At 45.3% G+C, this 20,717-nt stretch overlaps 1 protein-coding gene and 1 long non-coding RNA gene across 2 annotated transcripts in view; one reads left to right on the top strand and one right to left on the bottom strand.

The window, feature by feature from the left end:
* Positions 1-20,717, top strand: part of LOC140458132 (uncharacterized) — a 41,348-nt gene that overhangs the window by 12,369 nt on the left and 8,262 nt on the right. The window lies entirely within an intron of this gene.
* The window catches only part of LOC140458131 (uncharacterized), a 118,627-nt gene continuing 107,883 nt past the window's right edge, over positions 9,974-20,717 (bottom strand). Inside the window, 2 exon segments of the mRNA XM_072552241.1 lie at positions 9,974-11,419; positions 11,421-11,616. Coding sequence (XP_072408342.1) covers positions 11,381-11,419; positions 11,421-11,616 — 235 coding nt within the window. The 3' untranslated portion in view covers positions 9,974-11,380.

Below are 20,717 nucleotides of genomic sequence, written 5' to 3'. Positions count from 1 at the left end.
CCACAAGGGATGAACTCAGATTTCTCCAGTTTCCTCATTTCCCCTCCCCCCACCTTGTCTCAGTCCCAACCCTCAGACTCAGCACCGCCTTCCTAACCTGCAATCTTCGCCCCCACTCCACTCCGACCTATCACCCTCACCTTAACCTCCTTCCACCTATCGCATTTCCAACACCCCTCCCCCAAGTCCTTCCTCCCTACCTTTTATCTTAGCCTGCTGGACACACTTTCCTCATTCCTGAAGAAGGGCTTATGCCTGAAACGTCGATTCTCCTGCTCCTTGGATGCTGCGCTTTTCCAGCAACACATTTTCAATTCTGTAGCTACATTTGATAGGATTAAAACATCCTGTGCTGGTCTATTACCTGCCCTTGACCTCGTTATTTCCAACTGCTGCCGAGACATTGACCACCTCAACCTGTCCACCCCCCTCCCCCACTCCAACCTTTCACCCTCACAATGTGCAGCCCTCGACCCCCTCTGCTCCAACCCCAACCTCACCATCAAACCAGCGGACAAAGGGGTACAGTGGTGGTTTGGCACACTGACCTCTATACCACTGAGGCCAGGCGCCAACTCGAAGATACCTCTCCTACTGCCCCCTCGACCATGACCTCACCCCCCCATCACCAAACCATCATCTCACCTCAGGGGATTTCCCACCCACAGCTTCCAGCCTCATAGTTTGAGAACCCCACTCCGCCCGATTTTACCTCCTACCCAAGATCCACAAGCCTGACTACCCTGACCGACCCATCATCTCAGCCTGCTCCTGCCCACTGAATTCATCTCCACTTACTGTCCTATCCCCCCTGGTCCAGGAACTCCCCACATACGTACGGGACATCACGCACGCCCTCCCCACCTTCCCCAAGACTTCTGTTTCCCCGGCCCCCAATGCCTCACCTTCACCATGGACATCCAATCCCTCTACCCCTCCATCCGTCATGACCAGGGCCTCCAAGCCCTCCATTTCTTTCTCTCCCAACATCCTGTTGGACTTTAGCTCAATCTACCAGCTTACTTTCGTCTATGTGTGAGCCGAGTCCTGCGTGTTCTTTTCAATGAAGCAATAGGAGAAAATATTTGGTCTCAAACTCTTAGTTTATTTTAGCCGTAAGTGGATAAAGTATACAGAGCTCTGGGTCTAGGACTTTCCGTCCCTGACAAACAGCAAAGTGTGTCAGTTCACTAAGTCCAACGCATTCCTGTCCCTGACCCAGTCTTTTATACAGTACAGAACGTCATGCAATCACTGAGGTGGGATTGTCTTCTGATTGGGTGTTGATCTGACTCCATTCTCCGCCCCCTTGCATTCCCGGATGTCTAACCCCATGTGACTTCCTTTTGCCCGTGAAACAGAGCACCACGTGATCTCCTCTTGCACGTGAAACAGATACATCATCAAAGGCTTCTGAATGCCGTGTGGAGGAAACCATATATTTACAAGTCCCCCTTGAGACCAACAAACCAGTTTTATACATCACATTCGCTCTCCGATGCATAGTCTTCCCTTCCTGCCAGAGCCATAGTTTATGTCTCCATCTGTGACATCTGGTAGGGCGGGGGAGCCTTCCCTTCAATTGCTGTGATGATTACCCTGTTTAACAGAGATCTAATACAGGGGATACAACAACATCCACACAACACTAACACAGTCATCATACCAACGAGGGACATAAACACAGACACAATCAACCCTTTCCATTTCCCAAACCATGAGTCGAAAATGCCTCCTAGAGGATTGTCAATACCTGAATGTTCATGCATTTCTTCAGACAAGGTTCTTAGTCCTTCTGGTTACTGAGCCATCAGGTGCTGTATTGTTGGGGATGAATGTACAACATTGATCTCTGAACATAGAGCACACTCCCCCCTTTTTCCAGAACCCTCTTCCTGCAAAAATTAAAAGTTTAAGACCCTTCTACTCTTTTTCTGTTCTTATTTGTTCTACAGTTCTTGTTGGCTGTTCCATGGCTGCACACTAGCTCCAATGGCACCAGCTTTCTCCTTTCCCCTGTAGTCTGACCACATGAGTTTCCTTTCCACCACCTTGTAAGGTCCTGTCCACCTTGGCTCCGACCACTTCCGTTTGATCACCTTCAGCAGGACCCAGTCTGTGGTAGATGGCGCCTGGCTCTGTAGGTCCCCCTTTGCCGATCCAACCTGTTTGGAGAAAGCTGACACCAAAGTTGTTAGTTGGTCATAGTAAGGTTTATACCTTAGAGAGGCTCCTCCTCCCTCTAAAATCTGTATTCTAGCTCCTGGTCCCGGGAAGTGCGCCCTGTTGTTAACTCGTACGGGGTGAACCCTGTGATAGAGTTTACTGAGCTTCTAATGGACATTAAAGCTAAGGGTAGGGCATCCACCCAGCTTAACTTTGTTTGTGTACACACTTTTTCTATTTTTCCTTTTATGGATTGATTCATTCTTTCCACTTTTCCCTGTGACTGAGGATGGTACACTGTTCCAAACGCATGTTTCAGTCCTAAAGCTGCTTCAATTCTTGCAGGTCTTTGTTCTTGAAATGTGTGCCATTATCTGACCTGACTCTCTTTGGAAACCCATGCATTGGAATGTATTGGTTTATCAAGAATTTGATCACTGTTTTTGCGTCTTCCTTTTTCGCAGGGTATCGCTTCTGGCCAACCAGTGTATGCATCCACTGCTACCAAAAGGTACCGGTATCCGTTTACTCTATCATGTCAATGTAGTCAATCTCTATTTCCTGACCTGGCATCCTTGGGAGAGGGAATTTTCCCTCGTGTGTTTCACTGTTGCTTTTACATTATATTCTGTACACGTTTTACATTCTCTGATGTAATTTTCAATCATTGCTGGCAAGAATGGATGCCACCAATGTGTCAGATACCTCTGCATCTGTGCTTTTCCACAATGTGTAAACCCATGAGCTTCCTGGAGCATGGAAGCTATCAAACCTGGGGGTAGGACTGGTCTACCGTCCGGTGACCTCCAAATCCCTTCTGACTCTGTGGCCCCTCTCTCTCTCCAAACTGTCAGTTCATGAGGAGAGGCTTTCTGCTGCTCTTTTATTAACACATTTACATCGCAGGCAGGCAGCAGGTCATACACTGTTCTCTCTGTTTGCATCGTTATGTACTGGGGTGCATATCCTGCTGCTTTTTTTGCTGTTAAGTCTGCTTCCTGATTGCCCTTAGTGACTGTTGTATCAGTTCTGTCATGTCCTCTACACTTGACCACCGCCACTTCTGCAGGTTTCATTAGGGCCTCCGCTAATCTTCTCACATCTTTTTCATGTTTGATTGGGGGTTTTTGCTGTTGTTAAGAATCCTGCTCTGATCCATTGACTGAGTTCTACCTGTATAGCCCCTACCACATATGCAGAGTCGGTGTAGATGTTCACTCTTTTTCCCTCTGACCATTCTAACGCAGCTATCATTGCCTGTAGTTCAGCCAACTGGGCTGATTCTTTGCCTGTCACTTTTCCTGTCAACACTTCCTCAAATCCCTCACTTGTCCGTCGCACCACTGCATTGGCTGCTTTAAGTCCTTCAGTTGGATGTCTGTAGCAACAACCATCTGTGAACAACACTTCTTCTGGGTCTACTAGTGGTTTTGCCCATGAGTCTGCCCTAACTTTGATGTCTGTCTGTACCCTTTCCTCACACATGTGTGGTTTTCCTTCTCCCATGTTGTCAGCCATGTTGATTCCTTCGTGTGTGAAAGTTATATGTGGTGCATTCAGGATTTTCTCTAACCTGGTTTGCCGCAGTGACGTCATTGTGAAGGCTGTTGAGTTCCCATAGGCCACTATACTGTGTGTCGTCAGTACAGTTAGTGAATGGCCCATGACTATATGTGCTAGCTTTTGGAGAATTTTTGCTACCCCTACTGCATGTCTTGTACATGGCGGGTGTCTGTCCTCTTTTGGGTCAAAGGTAACACTTACATACATCAGCACCTGCTTGCCTCCCACTTTTTTCTGAAAAAGAACACCATTTATTGTGTGTGATTTTTCAGAAATATCGAGGAAAAATGGCTCTTTGTAATCTGGGACCGCTAAATCAGCAGCCCGCGTTAGGGCCTGTTTAAGAGAGATGAAACTTTTGTCTGCCTCCGTGGTCCACTGCAAATGGGCCGACAAATTTCCCATGCCTTGCTCATTTACCATGGCCCTCAGAGGGAAAGTGAGCTCCACATATGATGCAATGAATTGTCTACTGTATCCTGCCAACCCAAGAAAGGAGAACATGTCTTTGACAGTGACTGGTTCGGTATGATGCAGAATGGAGGATCTATGGGACGGAGACACACCTGTTCCTTTAGCGGAAATAACTCTACCCAGAAAAGACACCGTTTGTCTGCAGCATTGCAATTTAGCCCGTGAGACTTTGAAACCGACGTTATACAGGTGAATCAGCAACGACTTTGTGGCTGCCAGATAAGAAACATAGTCGGGTGCCGCCAGAAGAATGTCATCCACATACTGGACCCCCTTTGGGAGCGTCAGGTCCTTCAGCTGCTGTTTCAGTACCTGATTAAACACCCCCGCCGACAAAACGAACCCTTGAGGGAGCCTTGTGTAACGTAGTTGTTGGCCTTTGTAGGTGAATGAGAAAATGTCCCTCAAATGATCAGCTGGGGTCAAACAGAAGAACGTGTTGGCCAGATCAATGCACGAGAACCACTTATGGTCAGGGGTCAGCACAGACATCACAGTGTAGGGGTTTGGAACTGGAACTGTTGGAGTAGAGACAACACTATTGATCCATCTAAGATCATGCGCCATCCTATATTTACCTGTATTCTGCTTCTCGACAGGTAAGATAGGAGTGTTCCAGGCTGACTGGGAGGGTTCTAGCACCCCTGCTGCTAACAATCCTTCAATTGTGTCGGCAATGCCGGCTTCAGCTTCTGGTTTGTGTGAGTATTGTCTCTGCCAAATCGGAGTGTGGTCTATTAAATCGAAGGTGATTGGTGTGACGTGTTTGCAGTGACCAACGTCCGTTGAACTTGCTGACCACAAGGTATCTGGTAGAGTGTCAAGCATCGCTGCAGCCTGTGGATGGTCTGTTTTTCCCCTACCATGAAACCTTTCAATCTGCCTATGTTCCAGCAGTACCTTGTCAGTTGTCCTATACATAATTCTGTAGGCTTCCTCTGATGGTGAGTATTGTAAACCGGGTAGCTGAGTCCAAACCCGATCAGTTAGTGCCATCAAACGTTTGGACATAGGTCCCAGATCCTTGGCCTGATGTTTCGCACGCACGGCTAATGTGACATGAGGTATAGCTTCTTCAGACATCTCATACCATTCCAACTGTTCTGCAGTTAGTTCAACAACACCCGCCACACCTTCTTTTCCAAGCAGAATGCAACTGGAGGAAATATCCCATTGAGTCCCTTCTAGGTGCTGATAGAATGCATGCTGATAGATTTCATTGTCATCTCTATCATAATATAAGGTAACATGAAGGGGATCTGCAGGAGGAGCATAGGGGTGCAGCATCTGAAACCAGGGTCGCCATTGGTTGTATAAAGACTGTATACCGTTGTACTGCCTGTTTTTGGGTTCTAGGAGTCCCCAGTATATATCTGCCCACTGTCCTTCTGCCATTGGTGATGTGTCCGCTGGTAGCATCATTTGGGATCCAGAGTGAATCATTGTCATGGAACAGTTAACAGAGTAACCATTCGGAAAGGTCACTACCGGCCCGTCTGGTCCGCACAAAACCGAGACCCCACATCTCACCAGCAAATCACGGCCCATCAGATTGACAGGGCATGGAGGTGATGAAATATACCGGTGACGGAAGGTCTGTCCGGCCACTGATGTGATCAGTGGTGATGTCAAAGGCAGATTTTCCGGTTTACCCGAGAACTCTACTAACTGGACGCTGGAGAATGACATGTTTGACCGAGGTATGTCACAAGTGATGATAGAAAATCTTGCACCCGCGTCAACCAAAAAAGACAGTCCGTTACCCTCATTTGCATGTAGGGGTCTGCCAACCCCACATGTCCCTGAGTACTCGGGCCCCGTCAATATTCGTACCCCTGCCCTTCCGGCATGGTTTGGGGGTACTGTCCTTGCACCGGGGCTGCAGCTGCATTTGTGGCTTGGTAAGGCTGAACAGCCTGTTGAGAAGGAGGCTGTCTTGAGCGGACATACTGTCCTCGGATCGATCCCTGGCCTCCCTGGGGTCCCCACAACATGGGATAATTTCTTCTCCAATGCCCGGGTTGGCCACATTCAAAACAGGTTTTGGGTGGCTGACTTCTGAGTCCTCCGCGGCCCCTTCCTTTACCACGCATTCCTCCTGCTAAGCCTAGAGGCCTGCCCCCATAGTGGGGGTAGTGTGGCATCCAATCAGGTGTTGGGTCAAGACTCGGGAGGTTATTTTGTGGCGACGGCTGCTGAACCATCTGATGAGTTGTCTTTTGGGAGGCCTTCCTTGTATCATTAGCCTTCCTCCTAGCCTCATCGAGCTGTAACTTCAGCAACGGCACTTGAGCTGACTCGTTGCTCTGTTTTATCTTCATCCTGTTTTGTCCTGTGGCACTTCATGTGGTGTGTCAAGTGTTTTTCCCACTGTTCTGTAGAACAACCTGGGATGTCGGGATTACTCTCTATTGCCTCTTTTACTTCCTTAGGCATTCCTGCCATAACGGCATTTCTAAATAACGTGGTCTGTAGCTGACCCGACCCTGGATGGCTCCCTGCAATATCTGTCCATGTGCCCTTACATCTGGCCAAAAAGGCAGGCTTATCCTCACCCTCCTTCATTGTGAAGGTGAGTGAGTGCATCGCTCCCGGTGGAATCGGAAATCTATCCCTCATTGCCCTTCCCACGCAGGTGGCATACTGCGTGAACGGGTCTGAATCAAGTAGTAAGGTGGTCTCTGCAGAAGCTTCAATCTGCTGTATTTCCCACATACTCAATTGCTTGCCCAACAATGCTCTCCAGTCACCCATAGCTAACTTGTGGCCTAGTGTATATTGGCAAAATTTAGTCATCCAGGGCCCACCTCCCTCCATGGGTGGGGACATTTTATCCAGGATGCAGTTCATGTCAGTAAATGTAAAGGACTGATAAACATCACCCATATAAGAGCCTCTGTAAATTAATGGCATTTGGTGGTGCTGATACTTTATGGGTTGTCGTAATGTGTCTCTTTGACGCAGGTTATATCTTGTTTCAGGTAGGGGCTTCAGTGGAGGGCCGTGTTCCGTCTGCATTGTGAGTGAGCCTGTGAAAGTGGTAGGTGTGTGGATCATCATCTATCAGGGATTCTTCATCCTCAATTTCTGTACTATTTTGAGATGCCTCCTCATCCAATTTCTCTCTGTCTCTTTCTTCCCTCAACTCTCTCCTTCTTCTGTCTGAGAACCCGTCATCTAGTAACTGACCTGAATCATGTAATCTTCCCCTCTTTTCACTCTCAGCACTATATGGTGTCGAGTGAGCATCTGGCTCTTGCACTGATGAATATCTCCCCTTCCATTTTATGTGTTGTTTTTTTGTTTTTAATCCTCCCGTCCAGTAGTCAGTTGGTTTGGATGTAATATAACTGAGCAACCAACCCAATCAGAGACAAATCTGGTGGCCAGTCAGTTTGTATGGAGTACACCTGAGCAACTGACCCTTTCAGTGAGAATTAACAGCAGTTTCGTTGTCACCGTTAGGTTTCCACTGCCGATTCTCTCTCGCTGAGACACCACCGTCTTTGTCTCCGAGACACTACTGGCTTTTCTGCCACCCTCCGTACGTTCCCCAATATAATTTTAAAACTTACAACACATCAATTATAAACCAAAATTTGTGAGCGTTGCTTTTATGAGATCCTGCTCAATGGACTTTAAACCTCCTCACACTTATGTACCTTGTTGCTTTTATGGGGACTCTAACCCTACGGGACTTTAAACCCTTACGTTTTAAATCAATGCTTCATCCACTTACTATTACGAGGTCACTTGCAGTATAATGACAACAATCAATTTGGTATCTTCAATTGCAGAACTTTGATATAAACAGGCATCTGCTCACCTTTTTATGTGGCGCCGCTTGTTGTTTCTATTTTTCTCTCTTTTCTGTCACTTCTCCGTCTTCATCACGTCAGGGTCACCAAATTGTTGGACTTTAGCTCAATCTACCAGCTTACCTTCCTCTATGTGTGAGCCGAGTCCTGCGTGTTCTTTTCAATGAAGCAATAGGAGAAGATATTCGGTCTCAAACTCTTAGGGGTTTATTTTATTTAGCAGTAAGTGGATAAAGTATACAGAGCTCTGGGTCTAGGTCTTCCCGTCCCTGACAAACAGCAAAGTGTGTCAGTTCACTAAGTCCGACGCATTCCTGTCCCTGACCCAGAGAACGTCATGCAATCACTGAGGTTGGATTGTCTTCTGATTGGGTGTTGATCTGACTCCATTCTCCGCCCCCTCGCATTCCCGGATGTCTAACCCCATGTGACCTCCTTTTGCCTGCGAAACAGAGCACCACGTGACCTCCTTTTGCGCGTGAAACAGATACATCAAAGGCTTCTGGATGCTGTGTGGACGAAGCCATATATTTACAATCCCCACCAGTACCCTTCCACTAACACTCTAATTCATTTGGCTGAACTGGTCCTCACCCTCAACAATTTCTCCTTTGAATCCTCCCATTTCCGCCAGACAAAAGGAGTAGCCATGGGCACCTGCATGGGCCCCAGTTATGCCTGTCTCTTTGTCGGCTACGTAGAACAATCCATCTTCTGGAGTTACACCGGCACCACTCCCCATCTCTTCCCCCACTACACTGATGATTGCATCACTGCCACCTCATGCTCCCACAAAGAGGTTGAACAGTTCATCAACTTCACCAACACATTCCACCCCGACCTTAAACTCATCTGGACCATCTCTAATACCTCCCTCCCCTTCCTGGGCTTCTCAATCTCCAGAGATGACCGACTTAAAACTGACATTATTTACTAACCCACTGACTCCCAGAGCTACCTGGATGACACCTCCTCCCACCCTACCTCCTGCAAAAATGCTATCCATTATTCCCAATTCCTCCGCCTCCGCCGCATCTGATTGCAGGAGGACCAGTTCCACCACAGAACATACCAGATGGCCTCCTTCTTTAAAGACCGCAATTTCCCCTCCAACATATCTCATCCATGTCCCACATCTCTGCCCTCGAACCCCATCCCTTCAACTTAACAAGGACAGAAATGCCCCTGGTCCTCACCTTCCACCCATCAAACTCCGTATATACATCGCATAATCTGCTGACATTTCCGTCACCTCCAAACGGACCACACCAGCAGGGATATATTTCCCTCCCCACCCCTACCCGCTTTCCGCAAAGACCGTTCCCTCCACGACAACTTGATCAAGTCCACGCCCTCCAACAACCCACCCTCCCCTGCCACCACAGGAACTGCAAAACCTGCACCCACACCTCCCCCCTCACCTCCGTCCAAAGGAGCCATCCACATCCATCAAAGTTTAACCTGCACATCCACCAATGTAATTTATTGTATCTGTTGCTCCCAATGCCGTCTCCTCTACATTGGGGAGACCAGATGCCTTCTCGCAGAGCGCTTCAGAGAACATCTCTGGGAAACCTACACCAATCAACCCCACCAACCCGTGGCTCAACATTTCAACTCCCCCTCCCATTCTGCCAAGGACATGCAGTTCCTGGGCCTCCTCCATCGCCATTCCCTTACCACTTTACGCCTGGAGGACGAACGCCTCATCTTCTGCCACAGGACCCTTCAACCTCATGGCATCAATGTGGATTTCACCAGTTTCCACATTTCCCCTCCCCCCACCTTACCCAGTTCCAACCTTGCAGCTCAGCACTGTCCTCATGACCTGTCCCACCTGTCAATCTTCCTTCCCACCTCTCCACTCCGCCCTCATCTCTGACCTATCACCTTCACCCCCACCTCCATCCACCTAATGCACTCTCAGCCTCTTCTCCCCAGCCCCACCCCGCTCCCACTTATCTATCCATCCCTGAGGCTCCCAGCTTCATTTCTGATTAAGGGCTTTTGCCTGAAACGTCGATTTTTCCTGCTCCTTGGATGCTGCCTGACCTGCTGCGACTTTCCAGCACCACTCTAATCTCCAGTAATTGCAGTACTCTCCTGCCAAGGATTAAAACAGGGCAAGTGCAATACCACCCAGCTGGATGAGAGTGGGGTGGAACTAGAGAAGGGTTTTGTGATCAACTGTGCTAAAGCTATAAACTCTGTGACCCTGCATTGACAGGCTAAGTGAGTGTGACACTTTGTTGCCCAGAGTGAACTCATGACTTGAGTTAAAGTCAGGGGTTCAGCAGAGTTTCAGAGTCACAAGCGATTGTAATTGGTTGAGCATGTGATATAGAAATGTTTCATTTATATCTAAAATATTGGAAGTAATAACAATATTATTGATTCACAAAATTTTAAGGAAGGCAAAGGTTTTGCTTTTTTTAAAGAACATATTAAGATTGTATACATTTAGGTGTTGGAGTCTGGATGGACTTTGATAGTTTGCATTAGTCAAAAATGGACAGGGTCAAATAATGGGATCTCTGAAGTGACAAAGTTGAAAACTGTAATTACAATCAAAATGTACAAATGAAACCCACTCAATACAGAATCAACATAATGCTGCAGAATATGACATTCCATGAAAACGATGCTATCCAATGTAGAGCAATGTCAAAGAAGTACTGAATTATTGGGTTATTTGCCAGGTCTTATAAATAATATTATTTACTATATCTCACTTGGTGGGCTATAACCTTTTCCATCTGTTAATCATAGTAATGCTCTTCCTTAATCACTAAACAATTCAAGTGAGGTCAGGTAAAGCAGTTACACTGTGTCCTGAAATACATTTGTGTTCATTAACTTTATGGGTTTCAATATTGGGAAAGGGTACTCTTCTAGACATTGCTCTTTGTGTCAGCACTGAGTTTGTCCACCTGAGTTATGACTGGAGATTGGTGTAAGATGACAACTCCAATTTGATTTTCAATCTATTAGTTTAAAGAGGACAAAAATCAAATACATTTTTAAATTAGACAAATAAATGCTCCATACTGCCTAGCTTGAATATAACTCCCAAAGTACTTTGGCCTCAATTACTGAGAACAGTAGAACAGGGCTCCCTCCTGGACACTCCTCCATTCCTGATGTTAACATAGGTAGTAATTCATGCTCAATTACTGTTAAATTCTAGACAGTTTAATAGTGTATTTAGAATAATAATTTAGTGGAGGATCCTTTGAACTAACTTTGCAAAGCTTTGATCCTAATTTCTGTTCAATTGTCAACCGTTTCCTCAATATTACATAATTTTTCTGAACAAATTTAATATCCTGCTATTTTTAATCAATCCCAAAAGAATCAGGTCAAGTCTCTGCGAAGTTATTGTTCACTGTTGGCGGATGCTTTGTTCTCGTAATGGTATGTTGGTTGCTGCCATACTCTGTCAATGACCTGCTGTGGGTTCACACTATCTGTGCTGATTTGTGTGGAGATGGCTTCTTGTGACTTGAGTGAGTAGCTGGCAGCCAGTAAGCCCATCCGGATGCAAGTGTGAGTCTCCTGTTGTGTCAGAATGCCTGCTATAATTCCAGCAGCAAGGCTGTAAAGAGAAAAAAAATGATGTGATTCATAATAAAGTTCCAGAATATTCCCGACAACCTTTTGAAACAATCTGAGCGGCTTGGTTGTAGGTTTGCCAATGGGCTGTGACATTGCACTTTGTGGGTTATTGGCAGATGGAGCACTTCACTCACCTGGTGAATGACCATCATTTTGTGAAACGGACAATGAAAGCTTTTCAAATGTTAACTCTTTTAGTGTTTGTGTTTTAGAAATTAAATAATACAGCAGGCCAACTGTTAACAGGGAAACCTAGGTGACTGTAAAATGAAAGACAAAGGCTAACTCAGGACAGAAGAAGCATGTGACAGATGCAGAGATATGTACAATACGGAACAGAGCCAAAATGGTCAGAAGCACTAAGGAATTGACAAAATGTGGCTGAGAGTGGGTGAGGGTGAAACCACAGAAAAGGTATCAACAAGGACATTAGTTTTGCTTGTTGTCTGTATGTCATTTACAAATACTTTACAAGAACCGTAACAAACACTACATTGGACAAACAGGCAGAAAACTAGCAACCAGGATACATGAACATTAGCGAGCCACAAAACAACATGACCCTCTCTCACTAACATCCTTACATACAGATGATGAAGGACACCAGTTTGACTGGGACATCTATCCTAGGACAAGACAAACAGAGACACGCGTGAAAAATTCTAGAAGCATGGCATTCCAACCAGAACTCTATCAGCAAACACATTGACTTGGACCCCATTTATCAACCTTTGAGAAAAAAGAACAGGAAATGACATCACCACAGGAAATGACATCACCAACCCAAGGAAACCTAAACACATAAATAGAAAGCAGATCACTATCACCAGAGGCTCACTGATGACCTTACCGAATATGGTGATGAAATGTCTGAAAATGAACCTTCCAGCTCAGCAAGCAAACTTACATCATGGATGTGCTCGTTACTGCTAATATCCTAAGATACAGTTTTCTTCTGACAGATTGGGAGGATAGTATCTTTATGTGGAAGGGGGAGAGGAGTCTCAAGAGGAACAGAACAACAATCTGATGAGTCACACCTCCCGTTATCTTTATTGCTTTGCATTAGCTCTTTACAAGGGTCACTTGTACATTAAGAGCAAGCTGTTTGGCGTAATGAAAGCTAATAGGGGAGAGAAGCAACCTCCAATTCCTCTTCTCCTATCCAGCCATTGCTTTTTTTTTAATGATTTAAAAAAGAATACTGCAGATGCTGGAGATCTGGGAAAAATAAACACAACGTACTGGTGAAACAGTTGGTCTGGTCGAATCTTTAGACAGACGATCAGAATTAATGTGTGGAAATGTAACCGAGACCTGAATAATGTGGAAAATGGCAAGAAATGTGGTGGAACTGTGGGAGAAGTCTGGTGAAGCTGATCTCAATCTTGATATCAGGAGCAACTCACTGCTCCCTTTAACTAAGCTCCGTGTGTGGAATAAAGATTTTCGTGACACAGCAGCGAGTTGTTTACTAATGGGGATTATTACTTGTTCTTGCCTCATTAATATGTAGCTTCCTTTCCTACCAGCTGTTGTGAACAAACCAGACACCAGGAATTCTCAATGAGTAAGTCAGAGCGGGTACCTGGCAACTTTAGTTCACCCACTGCTGTTCCAAAGGACCTCCATATTAGGCACCAGGTAGCTCAGAGCATCGTCCACACACATCCAGCAAAGACAGTCACTGGCACCCGACAGGTGTCAGCCTCCAAACACCCTCATGCCACATCTTTGATCCACTTATAGGACACTTCAGCATTTTAATGCTGCATCTCAGGGCCTAATGACAACTATCATTGTAACGCTGCAGCAAAGATACTGCGTGTTCTAGGACCCCACCCAGGCTACATCTAGGGGCTGTCTGCCTGCTCTCATAACAGGGAGCCAGCCTTTACTCAGGGGATCCGGAAGTCAAGGGCAGCCCGATACCAGTCCAGAGGCTTGGACACAGAAGATAAGCTACTCAGGCAGTCAGAGTCAGGCTCCTCACCATGTGAGACATGAGCAGCCGAATGAGACAGCCCACCGCCAATCTTGACACTTTCTGCTCTGTTTCAGTCCTGAAATGAGAGGCAGGTTTTCAGAGGGTGGAGGTGGAGCTGGGGTGATCTGGGTGACTGAGTTGGCAGTGTTGAGGGCGTGCAGATTTGGTGCTGTGGAGTGGGTTAGAACGAGCGAGGGAGGATGTGCAGATCCCAGGGGAAAGAGGACGGCCCATATCTGCACCACCTCATCCAGTAGGACCTCTAAGTCTAAGTCTGCAATGTGTGGTGCCAAGTTTCCTATCACTGCTACGTCTGGGGCAAATGTCAGGAACTGTACAGGCCAGATCCACACAGGAAGTGTATGGCTAGATGTACACAGTGGCCTTTTAAAGATGGCACAGATGTCCACGATCCCAGTCAACTGAGGGATATCCCAGCAGTCACTATTTTTTCCTGGAAATGGCACTTGGCAGGATAGGCCCAGAATCTGGTGACAGGGGTGCCAAAGAGGCAGGGCAGATCATTAATGATGAGAGGTTGGTAAGGTACAGTGAGAAATTTCTTTAGACAATTCAGTGATAAACCCTCCAAAAATAACCTGATGAGACTGACACTTAAGCTGAAACAAATCAGAAGATTCAACCCAATGTTTCAAGACTAACATAAATCCTGAAGAGTCATATTGTACTTGGAATCTTAACTCTTTTAATTTTCTCTCCACAGATGCTGCCAGACCTGCTGATATTCTGCAGCACTTTGTTTTGATATTTGAAGATAGGCTGACCTAAAGGCAGCAGTGAAAAACTACAACATTACCTTCACTAAATTCCCCACCACTCTTGGGGTAACCATTAACCAGAAACTTAACTGAACCAGCTACATGACCCACCTTCTGACTTCCTGAAGTTTGACCACCATTTACTGGGTATAGATTGTGATTGTGATAAAATATTTTCCATTTGCCTGCATCTCAACAATCAAAGATCTCAATGACATCCAGGATAAAGCAGTCTGCTTGATCAGCCCCCATCATCATGCATTGAAGTAGCAGTGTGTACCATATATAAGATGCACTGTCATAACTCACTCTGGTTTCTCCAACAGCACAACCTAAACCTGCAATCCAATCCAGCAGTCAATGCACAAGAACAGCACCACTTGCAAATTCCTCTCAAAATTGCACAACATCCTGACTTGAAATATAGAGGTAATCCTTCATCATAGCAAAGTTCAAATCTCAAACTTTCCCGTCTAATAGCACTGCGGCTTCGCTGCACAGTCTCTAAATGGGAGACAAATTGTTTTTTTTCAGGGTGCAGTCAAGGGCAAGAGTGGGATTGAGAGTGAAATTGGAAAGAGAAAATTCAAAAAAACAATATCGTGGCATTGGCACAATTTGTTTATTGGAAATTTATATCCACTGAGAACTAATAGGTGCCTTAATTTCCAAATAAGAGAAAGATGTATCAACATATCTAAATACACAACTTCTATCACAACTAGATTTGATGCATAACCTAATTGGGTGGAGACACAAATGATTGTTGATACTGGTTCCAGTTTTCAGTTAAATGTGATTTCTATTAAATCTGTGACTCATTTTCTCTTTGATATCAAACTAAAAGGACAAGTACTTTGTTCTTAAAATGGCTACGACAATGGAAAATCCTAGCTGTGGGGCATTTCATAGTAATAGGTGCCATTGGATTAATATCACATGGTGGAAATATGTACTTTTGAAGGTAAAGTAGCTTCTGTTTATTCCCCACTGTATTTCTTTCCTTATCCCTTTGGGCCATGCAACAGTGGAGAGTATTAGTCTTTCTATCATTTTTCTTCCCGATACTCCATTTTTTTAACCCCCAACAGTAATTATGGTAATCCATACTTTCCATTTTGAACCAGTCAGATAAAAATGATAAATCAAACACCATTTGCTATTGTTATTAACGTTGGAGCATGTGTTGTGGTTGCACATGAGAATCTTTGGTCAATCTCAGATGGCCATTTCCCAGGACCCAAGAAGCTGCTGATAGGTGGTGGGAGGACCTTGAACCTATGACCACAGAATAACGACAAGCATTTAAGTAGCTCTTTTACACCACCGTCAGACAATTTTCCAGCTAATTAAGTACTTTTGGGATGTAGTCACTGTTATAATGTGGAAAATACAGTAGCCAAAATACTCAGTAAGTTCCTACAAGCAGCAATGTATTAATGAATAGATAATAAGCAGTTAATGTGGGATAAAATATTAACCAGGACACTGGGCAGAATTCCCCTGTTCCTCTTTCAAGTAGAACGTTTACATCCACTTGAACAGGCAGATGGATTCTCTGTTTGAATTCACATCTGAAAGGCTGGACTTTGAGTGTCATTCTTGATTTTTCTGTTGAGGACTTAAAGTGTGAGTTGAATCAGGAGTCCTGTGACTCAGGAGGCAGCAGTGTGATAGACCCAGACACAAAAAGGCCAGTCAGAGCATTGTGTTATTGGGCTGAGCTGAAAGCTGAGGCCAGAAAGTAAGCTTATCTAAATGTAATTGCCTAAGTCACGCCAAGTCAAGTCACAATTTCCAAACTCTGTGCATTTAAGACTCCAATAGATTGTGACCTACTTGTTTAATTCCAGGGGAGAATGAAAACATTGAATGGAGCCATGTTTTTCTGATGTAAATCATTCCCACTTTCATTAGCTCAGTCATTAAACTGGCTGACATTCAGAGATAGCCCAGATACTGACACTTGGTTTAGCCTGCAATCCATTTTAGAGTTCTCTGCTCAAATTTAACCTTTGTTTTTGTTTACTGCTAAATGAACTGAACAAAGACTGCAGCTGCTGTGAATTCTAGGTATTCTACTCCTAACTCTAGGAAAACAGGGAAACCACACTGAAAACAGTGGCAGAAGTGAAAATGCTGACTGGATGGTATTTATTTATCCTGGGGAAACGTGCACAGATGCCTCACAGGAACATAAACAGATAAAAACTGACATCAAATCAAAGAAGGGGGTATTAAGACAGGTGACCAAATTCTGGATGAAAGAAGTCATTTTTACACAGTGTCTTAAAAAAAGCAAAATAATGTAGTGAGGGAGAGGTTTGGGATGGAATGCCAGAGCTTGCAGCTCAGTCAGCTGTAGACACAGTCCACTGATACAGACTTATGGATCGCTGGATCGAAGCAATAGGTGGAGCTGACTAGTTCCATCACATAATTTTCATGCAGCTATCAAAGGGACACAAAGAACGTGATATAGTTTTCTAACTTGGTTGGCCTGAAGGCAAGAGTAGTCATTCCAAGCTGCAGAAGAGGAAACCTGGTGGGGGGTTAGTACCACAACAAACTCACCCTGATTCCAAAAAACTGAGTCAAATCATACATCTTGTTTGTTAGACAGAACATTGTTTCACCTAAGATTTAGACAAGATGTCCATGTACAGAACTATGGTGATTAACATAGATGTCCAAGAGTCCAGAAAAGTATGAGAAGAATTTAATCAAAACATTTTGGCCTATACTGGATCAATTATGAACTGGAGAAATCCAGTTATTTTCACAAATTCACCTTGACTTAACCGCACACATCTAAATTGACAGGTGATTATCAAAATATATACACTTTGTGACACTTTTGAAGAACTGGAAAGTACTGTAATTGCGTCAGGGTTTTAAAGCATCAATAGGGTACCTTGGATATTTAAAGTGCAAACATTTGTAGGATCATTGATAATGGCACAGGAGTGAAACAAACTGATAATGTTTTCAAAGAACCAGCAAAGGTGAGACAACTTCACAGAGGGCACTATCCTGTCACCAAATTACTTTATTTATACTACTTATAATACTGCATATTACTTGATACTGATCTGGCTTCCTCTGAGGAGGCTCTGAGTGAACAGAACCTCTGACACTCCTGTTTATATCTCTCAGCCAGGACTCCCTGATCAGACCAGGTTAACAGACCCAGTCAGGGAACTCAATTTTTAAAAATTCATTCAAGGGATGAGGGCATCACTGGCTAGGCAGCATTTATTGCCCATTCCTAATTGCCCAGAGGGCAGTTAAGACTCAACCACATTGTTGTGGGTCTGGAGTCATATGTAGGCCAGGTAAGGATGGCAGTTTCCTTCCCTAAACGACCTTAGTGAACCAGATGGGCTTTTCTGACAATTGACAATGGGTTCACAGTTATGATTAGATTCTTACTTCCAGATTTTACTGAGTTCAAATTACACCATCTGCTGTGACAGGAATCCGAACTTGGGTCCCCAGAACATTACCTAGGTCTCTGGAATAACAACTGAGCGATAATATCACTAGGCCATTGCCTCCCCTTCTGCGAGGTTCACCTGACTGACCTCAATCCTATCACTACATTCTCCACACACACCCCCCACCACCCCCGCCCCCCCCAACAATCCTGGGGATGTAGGCCTATTCTTTTTCTTGTAGCCATTTTTATTAGACTTATTAGATTCCCTACAGTGTGGAAACAGGCCCTTCGGCCCAATAAGTCCACACCAACCCTCTGAAGAGTAATTCACCCAGACCCATTTCCCTCTGACTAATGCACCCAACACTATGGGCAATTTAGCGTGGCCAATTCACCTGAGCTGCACATCTTTGGACTGTGGGAGGAAACCAGAGCACCCGGAGGAAACCCATGCAGACACGGGGAGAATGTGCAAACTCCACACAGACAGTCACCCAAGGCTGGAATCGAACCTGGGTCCCTGGCGTTGTGAAGCAGCAGTACTAACCACTGAGCCACCGTGCCATCCCATTCCTGGGACATTTTCACACTGGTCCAATTCCTCTGCCTCAGTCTCGGATATGGGCAGTGTAACTGACCATAGACCAACTCCTGTGCCCAGAGCATCTTGGAAGAAGTTCATCCTCTTTTTCAGGAAGTAAATCTGTTGAAGCTGTAACAATTGTTATGTGCATCTCAGACTTCGAGGTCTCTTTGATGTTAGATGAAGAGGGAGAAGCCAGGGGTTCAGATGCCTTTCCGACTGTTCTGAGGGACCAGGTATGTTTTGCTCCTGCCCTTTTTATGAGTTTGCAACTTTCATGTGGTGGACGTATTTGTTCAGGACCACCTCACCTACCCAAACATTGTACATCACAGGACCTGACCTCATGTCAACCATGTGTCTGACCATGCAGGGCCATCTCTGTGGTTTCAGCACCAACCTTCATCCCCTAAAGAAATCTGTCTCTGTCCCTTACAGGAGTCTTGTGTGTGACACTGGCATTCTTGATGCCATTTCACCCACCCTCCCAGGTCCAAGAAGGTCAGATTTAACCTGGTCTGGAGTCTTCTCCCCATTAGCAACTCTTCTGGAGCAATTCCTGCAATTGCATGAGGGACAGTCCGATAATCAAACAGGAAGCGGGACAGGTTGGAATCTAGTGAAGCTGTAGGCTGTTTCTTTCAGCCTCCCTTTGAAGTTGGGACTGCTCTTTCTGCCAGACCATGGGACAATGAATGGAATGGAGCTGTCCTCATATGCCAAAAGCCACTCAACTTTAGGAAATACTCAAATTCCCTGCTGGTAAATGATGGCCCGTTGTCTGTGACCAACACTACTGGTCGCCCATGTATTGCAAAAGATGCTCAAAGTTTTTTTATCGCCATCCCTGTGTTTGATGAGTGACTAGTAATGTTGAGCCCATGAAAGGTTCAAATATCCATGTGTAACCAAATCCAGGGTTTAACCAGCCAATCCCATGACTGTGGGGGAGCTGCCGGCATTAATTTTTGTCCTTGTTGGCACAGCAGGCACTGCCCCACCAACAGGCTATGTCTGCATCCAATCCTGGCCACCAGGTATAGCTTCTTGCCAATATCTTTATTTTGGAAACCCCTGAATGACACTGGTAGTTTTTAGCCAGTATCTGGCAGCAACCTTTACTCTGGACAATCACTCTTGCTCCCAATAATAACATGAGATCCTGTATGGTGATCTGGTCTCAACAGGTCCAGCAAGATTTCAATCCTGATAGAGCTGGCCCTTTTGTTTCCCCATCACCAGCAGCTGTTTTAGTTTTGTCAGGACCAGACTTTTTTGATATTGTCAGATGCGACTGGAAGGGTGGGCAGAAAGTTCAAAACCAAATGGATTCTTCAAGTGGTAGCACCATCGATGGGATATCTGCTGGTGGGAGGCGGGTCAAGGCATCCAAATTTGCTACTTGTTTTCTGGACAGTGTTCCAACTGGTAATTGTACGCACCAGAATGATAGCCCATTGCTGAATGCCATCTGAAGCTGTGGGTGGCATGGCCTTTTGAGTAGTCCTTGCAGGGTGTTGTGGTCTTTATTATTACAAGTTTATGTCTGTAAAGGTATTGATGAACATTCGCACACCAAAGATGGCCACCAAACTTCCTTTCCTCTCTGGGCATTACGCTCTGCATCAGCCAATGTCCGGGAAGTATATCATATTGGGCATCCCTCTCCACGGGGCAATCCGTGAGTCAACACTACCCCAATACCATATGGGGCAGCATCGCATATCAGCACAGGATCTCGCTTGGGATCATAGTGTTTTGCCAGGATGGTTTCCAACACCTTAGATGATGATAGCTGCTTCTTCACTTTCCTAAAGCCTGTGGCTTGGCTACAATACTATTTCCAAGGCTGACCCTTTTTTATAGATGAGATAAGGGTGCCAGGTCCATAATAATTCACCAATCCAAGGAATACCTGGAAGAGGTATTTCTCCCTTCTAAGGTGCATGCCCCCACCCCACTCACCCTCCCAGGGGAAAGGTCTGAGGACTATGTCCAAGTTCTCTAAGTGCTTCTTACTGGTCTTCCAGCACTATGTCATCTAGGTAACTGGTGATCTGAGGTAGACCTTATAAAATGTTCTGCATCGTATGCTGAAAAATGGCACAGACTGATAATACTCCAAATGGCAGTCTCATATACTGATACAAAGCCTTGTGGGTATTAATTGTAGCACACGTCTGGGAATCCTCATCTAACCGCAAATGCAAGTACACATGGCTCATGTCCGTCTTCGTGATAGACTGTCCCTCCTGCCAGTTATGTGTACAAGTTCTCTATGTGAAGGATTGGA

This window comes from Chiloscyllium punctatum, chromosome 32 (genome assembly GCF_047496795.1).
Source record: "Chiloscyllium punctatum isolate Juve2018m chromosome 32, sChiPun1.3, whole genome shotgun sequence".
NCBI lineage: Eukaryota > Metazoa > Chordata > Chondrichthyes > Orectolobiformes > Hemiscylliidae > Chiloscyllium > Chiloscyllium punctatum.
The sequence above is the reverse complement of the archived record's forward strand: the minus strand, read 5'-3'. Positions and strand labels throughout refer to the sequence as shown.